The sequence below is a fragment of the Trichosurus vulpecula genome, chromosome 8 (assembly GCF_011100635.1).
Source record: "Trichosurus vulpecula isolate mTriVul1 chromosome 8, mTriVul1.pri, whole genome shotgun sequence".
NCBI lineage: Eukaryota > Metazoa > Chordata > Mammalia > Diprotodontia > Phalangeridae > Trichosurus > Trichosurus vulpecula.
The window spans coordinates 152,772,123-152,782,860 of NC_050580.1; the positions used below are offsets into that span (position 1 = coordinate 152,772,123).

General features: G+C 39.9%; 1 protein-coding gene across 1 annotated transcript in view; it reads left to right on the forward strand.

Annotated features, from left to right (window-relative positions):
* The window catches only part of IQCH (IQ motif containing H), a 167,035-nt gene extending 156,601 nt beyond the window's left edge, over positions 1-10,434 (forward strand). The window contains exon 15 of the mRNA XM_036736582.1: positions 10,351-10,434. Within this exon, the coding sequence (XP_036592477.1) occupies positions 10,351-10,434 (84 nt within the window). The remainder of the gene's footprint in view (positions 1-10,350) is intronic.
* Positions 10,435-10,738: the final 304 nt, after the last annotated feature.

Sequence of the window (10,738 nt, forward strand, 5' to 3'; positions counted from 1 at the left end):
TTGGATATAGGTATAGATGGAATGTTTATCAAATGTGCAAATAACACAAAGCCAGGAGGGGTAACTCTAAAACCAGACATCAGAGTGTTGCAACAATTTGGCTAGCAGCTGCTGTGGGGGTGAAAGACCAACACAAGCCCAACAACAAGAACGCTGCCAGCACAGGTCCTTTTGGTCTGCTTTACTAAGGAAAGTAGCATTAAGGGGTTAACAATCTTACTTTAATCCAACATATACATATAAACTCGCTTAGTTCACGAAGAAAAGCCAGCAACATGAACTTTAGAGCAAATACAAACAGGTTACAAACATACACAATATAAACAGATCAGATCACAATTCATAGTTACCAAGAAACCATCAACTTCTAGAATGACAGGCCGGGAGGCTCTCAGAGCAGCTGCCCAGAGTCCCACGCCAACACTCCTCCAGGAGTGAGAACCTCAAACAAACAGCTCTGTTCTCTCTTTTCATACAGTCTTTAGAGCTCATCAAACATCATCTGAGCTACCAGAACTTAGGCACATACTATTGGCTCTGGTCTTAGCAACTCCCCTTAGGGCCCTGGGGGCTTCCTGCCTCTCTCAAACTAGAGAACTATTTGGCTAACTAGCCTGGGGTTTTGTACCTAGTAGTAAAAGGGCATGGGCCTGGGATTTAGCACCTAGTAAGACTCAATCAAAGACAATTAATTCAGCATTCTAAAACAGTAAAAAAAAAAAAAGTCCCAACTTAATTAATATTACACAGAGACATGACCTCAAACTTCAATGGACTAAAACACTGGCTGGAATCTAATAAGATAAAATTAAAGGTTGTAAATTTAAAGTTTCATAGTTGGTGGCCAAGTCACAGGATTTCAGTGTACCACAAATTCAATGAGTTGATGCTGTGATATGATGGGCAAAAAGTCTAATGTGATCTTAGACTGCCTTAAAACAGGTAGTCTCAAGGATTAGGTAAGTGATAGTCCCACTGTACCTGCCCCTGAGGCATCTGCAGATCTGGGCCCTATATTAATAAGATGGAATATGTCAAGAGAAAGACAATGAACATAGTGAAGGCCCTCAAGATCAAGCAACATGAGGAGTAAACGAAGGAACTGAGGATGTTTCATCTGGAGAAGAGAAAGGGCACATGATGGCTTCTTCAAGTGTTTGAAAGAGCTGTCATGTGCAAGAGAGTGTGATCCCAGAGGACAGAATGATGAATGATGAATGAAGACTAGAAGTTGCAAAGAGGCAAATTTAGACTTGATATAAACAAAACCAAAGTATTCAAATGAGGGGAAATTTTTCTAACAGGTAGGACTATGCAAAAGTGGAATGGGGTACCTAGACAGGTAGAGAAAGGTTCCCTTTCTCTAGAGGCCTGAGAACCAAGGCTAAATGACCACTTGTCTTAAATGTAGAAAGGATCCAGGTATAGTTTGAACTAGATGGCACTGGGGGTCTCTTACAACTCTGAAAATCTGTGATTCTGTAATTTTAAGAGTAAACTCTTCAGGAAGGTCCTTGACTTGATGGACATCAAAGTCTCACACTGTGCTATACTCTGGAAGAGAGAGTGAGGCTGATAACTCTACCTCACTTAAATCCAATCCATATGCAAGTCAAGACATCAACTCATGATGTTACTGGTCCTCTTTGAAAATGAAGGACCAGGGGCAGCTAGGTAGCACAGTGAGTAGAGCACCAGCCCTGGAGTCAGGAGGACCTGAGCTCAAATTCGGCTTCAGACACTTGACACATGTACTAGCTGTGTGACCTTGGGCAAGTCACTTAACCTCAGTTGCCTTCAAAAAAAAAAGAAGGACCAATGACAACAACAACCACCACCACCACAAGAATACCCAAAGTCAGAGTATTTTAACTGTATATTGCTAGACATTCTGGAGAATCTGGACCCTGGAAAAGAGGTTCAGTGGAACTAGAATATGGTCCTTCTATTGCCTTTATTTAATTCTGACAAGAATGATGCCATAGATTTTACTTCTTGTTGATGTTTTAGCAAGAGCCATGGCTGCTCATCTGTGCTTTAGAGCATCAGAAGATGAGTAAAATGTAGAGGCTCACAACTAATGTGTTATTTGTTTAAATGATCATCTGAAGGAGTCAAATCACCTAGCTATGGTCTCAACTTAAAGGAGCATAACGAGGAACAGACAATAGTATGATGCTCCACTTTGCTATTGGGAACTCCAGCCAGGGAATCAAGACCTGATATGAAATCTGCATCCAAAAAAAAACCCCAAAACCCCAAACCATAAGAAAATGAACTGGCTGAGAACCACTGCATACCAAATAGTTGAAATATTGGTTATCAGTCTATACAATAGCCCTAAAGAATGATTAAGGACCTGCTAAAATGGTGTATTTTAACCACTTAATCCCCACATGGGGAGCTTTGGACTCCCTGGTGAGCAGGACAAGAGAAGTAATAGAGAATCAAAGATGCAGGTTCCAAAAGAGAGTCTTCAGACAGTTTCAGATCAACAATTGGTATTAGATGATGCTTTAAAGGGGAAAGACATAGGTCAAGTTATAGATGAAGAAGAAACTCTATATTGTCATCCTGTTTGGTGGTTATGGAAATTCATCAAGACTTCTTTGGCTTGAAATGGATTTCTGTACAGAAGCAGGGAGAAGAAATGCAGAGGCAGTTTCCTTTTCTGTCTAATGCTCCATATATAGAGGCCCCAAGAGAAGAGAGGCCACCTATGGTCTGATTTATTGGGGTCTGAAGACATCATCATTCATCCTGAGTCATCCACTGGCCCAAAATTAGGACTATGGGCTAGTAAGTCGAAAGCTACTAACCCACCCATAGGGGATCAGATGTGAAAGCTGGTGGCTACAGAAGTTTGAAGGTTATATGACCAATGTCTTAACTGATGAATGACATTTTAAGGTGATAGGTATCAGGCAAGATAAGGTGATCAGAACAGTCTGGTACTCATTGGGGAAATATATATATATATAAAATTGTAATCCTAACATGTGATGCTGTGTATAACGTATCTACATGTGCCCTATGTATTTGGTATATAGCATGTAACTTTAATGTAGAAATCACATACCATGTATTTGTATGTGGTTTTTTTAACTTAGAATATTTTACCTGTAACTATACAACATGTAACTTAATAGTTGTATGTTATCTTGACCGTGTGTACTCAGTATAACTATCAGGGAATGAATTTTTTTCTTTTTTTACAGCAGGGAGGATATAATAGATATGGCTAAGAGAAAAAAAGAGACATCTAGGTGGCACAGTGGATGGAGTGCTGGACCTGGAGTCAGGAAGACTCATCCTCCTGAGTTCAAATCTGGCCTCAGACATTTACTAGCTGTATGACCCCAGGCAAGTCACTTCACACTGTTTGCCTCAGTTTTCTCATCTGCAAAATGAGTTGGAGAAGGAAATGGCAAACTACTCCAGTATCTTTGCCAAGAAAACCCTGAATGGGGTCATGAAGAATCAGACATAAATGAAAACGACTAAACAACAAAAGAGAAGAAAAGGAGTACATTTCCCACTATGCTAGACTAAGAATAAGAATGCTCTTTGGGAGAAGAAGGACTCCACTTCCATGAGGCCATTCTTCCTGTGAGGGCTTTTAGGCCCACAAGACAGGTTGATTTATGTCAGGAGGATCGACAGAGGAAAGTAATGAGATGAAGGAGTAACGGTGGCCTCCACAAGATTGCTGACCATATGAGGAAGTGACAGCATGTAAGAATCGGTCCTGAAGTATCCCTAAGATCCCACAAAAGAGAGAAGATATGGCATCCTGGCTGAGGAAAAGTTGGTAAACTGACCATGAACAGGAAGAGCAAAAAATGTCTCAGGAAAGCTAAGATGGTAGTTCCATTGGAAATAGTGACAACGGAGAAGAAGGTCATCAATTCAATCTAATTCAGATTTGGTCCATCACTGAATTCCTAATTTTCAGCCGTGAAACTGATGCAGAAGAATGATGGATTCACTGACTACAAGAGATTCATTCCATTGCAGGGAGGGGCAAAAATGCCTACTATGTGTCAGGCACTGTACTAAACACCTTACAAATACTTTCTCATTTGAACCTCAGAACAACCCTGGGGGTTAATTGCTTTTATTATCCCCATTTTACACTTGAGGAAATTGAGGCAGACAGAAATTAAGTGCCTTGCTCAAGGTCACATAGCAGTAAGTGCCTGAGGCTGAATCTGAAAGACAGAGGTCTTCTTGACTCCAAGCCCAGCGTTCTATCTACTGCACCACCTAGCTGCCTCATAGCATTAGCTCTGGGGCTAAAATATCGCCATATTACAAGAGTCTTCTGTGTAAATGCAAATACCCCATACACAGGTAAGACAATAAGTTGTCATTCATTGTCACTTTGACAGCCATTAGTTTATCATGTTGCTTTCCAATAGTTTGCTAGAGAAAATGGTGCACAGGAGAGATTCACATAGTAGGGCATCAGGGTAAGAGAATAGAAAAACTAAGGTCATGAGAAGCTTCTAGAGAAGACAGCCCTGGACAAGATATATTAGGAGGGGACCCCAGCAGCTAGGAAATGGTAATGGGTTCATGGGCACTTGGAAGGGAATTTTAGATGAAAACATATCCATCTTTGCTTTGTTATTTTGCATGACTTAGTCCTGTCTGAGCTTAAATGTAAACTCATTTTGAAAAAGGGAAAATAAAAGCTCGAAAGAAAACATTGAATAAGCCATTCACTTCTATTACTACATTCAGCTTGATGATTAGAAAAGAAAAAATTCTGACTTCATTTCTTGAAGGGCTCCAAGCAGTCCACAGTTGCATGAGAGAGAACACTTATGGCATTTTTGGGCCATATAAAAATGTTCCTAGTACTTGATCATAGGTGATGCTCCTTAAACATCTGGTCAGTCCAGTGCCAAATCTGACAACATTCATCCATTATAAAGGATGATGTAACCTATGTGTCAATGAAGAAATCCTGAAATAGGAAGCTCTCACTGAAAGTGATTTGTTGCAATTCAATTCCACAGACATTTATTAAGTACTTGCTATGTGCAAGACAGTATGTAATTAGATGTGTTAGTAATTAGAAGCATAGAATCATAGAATTGGAAGGGACCTTAAAGGTCATTTCATCCAACCTGCCACCTCACTCAGGGATTCCTTCCTCAACGTTTCAGATGCTGTCTGAGGAGAGGGAGATTATTACTACCAGAAGACAATCCATTCTGTTCTTGGATCATGATAATATTAGAAAGTGGTTTATAATGGGCCTCTATAACTTCAGCTGATCGGTCTCAGATCTGCTTTCTGGAGCTACACACACACACACACACACACACACACACACACACACACACACACACAAATTTTCTCTCTCCATTTGATAAACAGTTATTTCTTCATTTCATGCTTTGAGTGGCATTAAGTTGAATGTTTATTTCTCTATGTTTCCTTTAAGAAAAATAAGATACTTCTCCAATTTTGCAGGAAAAACAAGGAACAGTTTTTTTATTATTTGAAACTCAGAAGAGATATAGATTGGGAATATTGTGAGTATGAAATATTTGAGTAAAGTTAAACAAAGAAATAGGCCGTTGCAACTGAAAGCAATTCTGCTTTTATGTATTTTAATCAAAGTGCTGATTTATTGAAAGATCATTTAATTTTGCATAGAGAAACAGATGGTATTACACAAAGTGGCCCTTCAACACGTTGGTTTTTAAAAATATGATTGATTTATTGCCAAAAGGTTAGTTGTAACAGCTATCTACACAAGCACATGAGCACACACACACACACACAAACACATGCATGTTACATATGCCCAATGCCAACATTGCTGCCAGCATCCATCTCTGAAGAAGGGAAGCTGGGAATAAGCTCAGCTGGGATGGTCCAAATAAACAGCATTAAGCATTTGACCACAGTTTTCACCATAGCTTTCCCAATTTCAGTGTGGATTCCGGTGCAGCATGAGCCCCAACCCCAGGCTGACACATTTCTGTGAACATTCACATGCTCCACAAGTACAGCACGAGAGGAGAGACCCAAGGCCAAACACCACAAGTCCCCTCAGCCCCAACTGGTCTCTCTCCTGTGCTCAAGTCCACTGACCCCATGCTCCTATTACCTAGTACAAGCCAATTTCCAAATGGAGCGGCCCCTTTCCTACATCAGCATATCCCTAAATAGTCTAGCACAAATATCTCCCTCTGCTCATCTCAGCTGTTCTCTGAAGCAGTGAAGACATCAAAGGACTGAGCGGCTGCTTTACTTTATATACATCACTTACCTACCCTTCTTTCTGCACTGTCCAGGTTCCACAGTGGCCCCATTCTCCTTAGTACACTGACAAGGAGATACAAGGAGGGAAGAGGAGAACTGGGGATGTGACTTACAGATTCATTCATTCATCAACTTTTTGCAGGGCACTATGATAGACATAAGGATGAATAAAACATACCCTTTTTCCTCAAAGAGTTTATGATCTACTATTATAACATACTAATATAACAAGTACGCAACCAATCATAATACAAGACAGATTGTGTATCGTAAGAGAGGTTTAAGCAGATTGTTACAAGGGTTCATACGTAGAAGAGGTCCTGTACAGTTGATGAGACTCAAGATGAAGAAGATGGCACTTGAGCTGGGCCTTGAAGGACAGATAGAATTCTGACAAATGAAGATGGGCATGTGGGAGGTAGAAGGCAGCTCTGGCAGAGTGATGGAGGAAGCATTCTATCATTTCAGAAAAAGGAGACAGCATTGGCAAAAGCTTGAAAGCCCAAATGCAAGCATGCTCAGGGAAGATCACCTTGTCAAGGTTGACTAGATCATCAGGAATGTGTGGAGAAATGTGGGAAGTAAGGTTAAAAAGATGGGTTAGGGGAAGAAAAAGGAAAGGAAAACCATTAGATTGGTAGAAAGGGAGCTAGAGATTCCCTGCTCAGGAAGGAAGCCCATTCACTGGAATGCTCAGAAAAGAGCTCTAATGATTACTCAAGATGTTCCATAAAATGGTAGGGCCGCCTGTCCCCCCTTTTTTTATCCCGTTAGTGACTTCAGGCAGTCTTCCATGGGTGTTCACTAGGGCTGGCTCCTACGGATTTGCTATTCCTAATTCATCCCTATTATGTGCATTTGTCCTAGGATCTCTTGCTCTTCCTAGAGTTAGCAATGCAGTAAGGATATTGTTTTAGCCATAGAATCTAGACATTTTAGAGCTGAAAGGGATCTCAGAACTTCTCTTCTAGATGTCATGTGAATATTCAGTGCTTTCCCCAAAAAAGTGCCTCCTTCTGGTGGCGAATAACCCTGCCTATTCTTCAGTCTTCTTTTATTCGTTTAGGTGCCCCTAACCTATTCATGCCTATGCAAATCACTTCAGCTTTCTATTTGCTCTTATCTTGTAACAAGAAATAAGCAAACAAGATACAGTTGGAATGCTGGGTTCAAGTTTTTCTCACTGTCTATAATGGCAGTGATAAACCTACTATGAGCATATACATGAAAACAGTTTTGATTTGACTCCAATCCCTCAGCCTTTCCTCAGGCCTGATCCTCAAGTTTTTATCTTCCCTGAAGAAATAGCAATCTATAATTAGAGCCTGGAAGCCAGTGTCAAGCCATTTTTTTTGTTCCCTTCTGTCCAGATCTCTCACTCTGGTACCACAGAACTCAAAAGAGTGTGAGTCACTGAGGAAGAACTCAGGGAACCAAGCAATAGCAGTGCCTCCAGGTTGGCAAGTTTAAGAGATAAGGAAGAGGTGGTCAGGGAATCAAGGAGGGTAGGTCTCAAAGGTTAGGAGTCTAAGCAAACATATCAGTTAAGTTAAGGCATAAGGGGTTCCTTAGGTACATTTCACCAGGCTTGCACAAATCTGGGCCTGCATCTGTGAGCAGATTATTGTCTTCAGCTGGGAAAGAAACATAATTTTAGGCCATGGGCTAGGCACTGGGAATACAAAGAAAGCCAAAAGCACCAAATCAAGTCCTGCCTTTAAGAAGCTTCCATACTAATGGGGGAACCAAGAAGTTGATGACAGGGAGCTGTTGGAGTTTACTGAGTAAGGGTTGGCTTAGGTAGACCAAAGATCAAAGGTCTCTGATTAGAACTTTTCTTTAGCAATTTGTTGAACTTCTCTTACGATACTTCAGAGTCTGTCTTGTAGCCATTTCTTGTACTTTCCCTATTTCCTCTTTTAAGGTTATAAAAACCTTTTCCTATCCAGTACCAGAAGGTTCTACTCTCTCTGAAGAAAGCCTTCCCAGTCCCTCCAGTCACTTAAGGTTACCTGCCTTCTCCATGTCTATCATGTAAATACTTCTATATTTAATGTGTCTCTCTCATTAGTATGTAAGGTCCTCAAAGACAGAGACTAATTTTGCATTTTTGCCTTTATTTGTAGTACAGAGTAAATATTTTATACTTGTTAATTGATTGAATGCTCAACTGATTCTGACACAACTTGCTATGGCTTTCTTTTCAAGTTTCCTAAGTATAAAAACACCCCTGGCCACCTACTGGTGAACAGGAGGTGAGGATAGTAGGTTGTCAGATAATGGAAAAAGACATTAGTAAGAGGAGTTTAGGATTGAGGACTGGTGTCTAGGACAGTGTTCTCAAGATCAAAGTGTATATTTGTTTTAAGTTTGTAGCACTTAACTATTTGCACCACTACTCTCTACATTTTCACTTTCACAAAGACTTGAGTTCAAAAGCTCAGTTGTGTAAGAACAGGCTAGAGAGACAAGGATAGAAAGTAATTTCTGTGACAAGGACCTAAGGAAGGGAGAGCCTTAAAAAAGTATCTAAAGGCTGAAAGCTCAGGATGTTGCCCTTGATGGGGCAGCCAATTCAATTCAACCAAAATGTATTATTAAAGACCAAAAATGAGCTGCATCATGCCTCGGGGAAAATGCAAAGTTAGACTACATTAATACAAATAAAGGATCCACATTGAGGGCAATGTTAGCCTAGTTGCTTTGACTAGATGACATCTGCAGTATTGTGTATACTTTGGGGTGCCATATATGAGAAGAGGCATTGATGAGTTGGACTGCATCTAAAAGATGGTAGCCAGGATGATGAAGGGACTCAAAACTACAGCATGGGAGTATCAGTTGAAAGAACTAGGGAGTTTTAGCCTGGGGAAAAGAAGATTTGGTGGGGAGGATGTAGATCATGATACCTGTTTTCAAATGTTTGAAGTCTGGTCATATGGAAGAGAGATTAGAGTAGTTCTGCTTGGTCCCACAGGGCAGAACCAAGGCCAGTGTGTAAAAGTTAATGGAAAACAAATTTCTGCTCAAATAAAAGGAAAAAAACTTCCTAAAAGTCAGAATTATCTAAAAATGAAAGAGACTGTCTTGAAAAGTAGTGAATTCTCCATCACGGGAAGTCTTGAAGCAGAGGCTTGTCAGGAATGTTAAAGAGGTTATTGCTGCTAAAGTTAGACTTTGATGGCCTCTGGGTTACCTTCCAACTCTTCACTTCTGTGAGTTTTATGACATAGGAAAGGAGCAAAAAGCCTTAGCTGTCAAGTAAGTAGATTTCAGAGAAGTCAATGCAAGACATGGGGATGCAAACAGTAGAATATTAACTGAGCTTATTTCCTCTCTAAAAAAAATCAGGAAATTATACTTCCACTACCTTTCTCACAGGGTTGTTGTGAGAAAAGAACCTCATAAATATGAGTTGCTATTATCATAGAATCAGAATCTTAAAGTAGAAAGAGACTTGAAAGGTCATCTTATGATTATCTTGTGCCTACAGTTGAAATGTGTAGAGGGTTTGTAGGGGCTTGTTGCGAATGTAGTAAATTAATGGAGTATTTCCCCTTTTAAGCACAGCTAGATAGCAACCTATGAGTATAAAGGAGAAAGTAGACCACCAAAGAGCAAAACCATAATTCTATTGTGTGGAAGCAAGGACATGGCAAAAGTCTCAATAATGCTGAGGTTCATACGTCTCTATCTTCAAGAGAATTATGTCAGGCATGAATTACATTCGTGTGCATAGTGGCAGTTCTGTTAAACTAATTTAAACATTAAAAACATATGAGCTCATACCACTGGCCTAGCTCAGTGGTAGCCTTTTGCTTGGAATAACTGAACCTATTGCTATCTTCTGCTAAGTTGATTAATAAAAAATATTTATTACACAAATCCTTTTTGTTGACAAGTTAAAATGGAGCCTCATCTTTCATATCTCCCTGAAGATTGCCACCTTGTGAGATTGAAAATACTCATTAAATTCCATCAGCAGACAGGCACAAATGAGAGGGTGATTGTTTTTAAGCATGTGAGGGGAATCATTGGTAAACTCATTTGTTTGGATATCATTAACAGAACAATCGGAGAGGATCTCCAGGGGGTCCTCATGACCTTTGCTCACAATCTCTTCATCATCCATCAAGAAATATCATCACCTAATATGCAAGGCGAGACCAATTTTAAGGTGAGGTGTTAATTAACTAACGATCCTGGTTAATTTCTGTACAAGGGCTGAAAATACCTCATGCTGTATTGTAAACAAGTGCTAAACCATCCTTTTTTATTGTTAGCAGTACATATTTTACAATGTGGAGGGTCAATATTGTAAGGTTCCCACTGAACCTGTTAGTTAAATTTAATAGTTTGAAACTTTTCCTTTGAAATCTAGCAGACTTACTTTAACTTAATGCTATTTCCAAACCTACATTTCCATATTTCAAAAGTGAGAGAGTCCACTAGAATG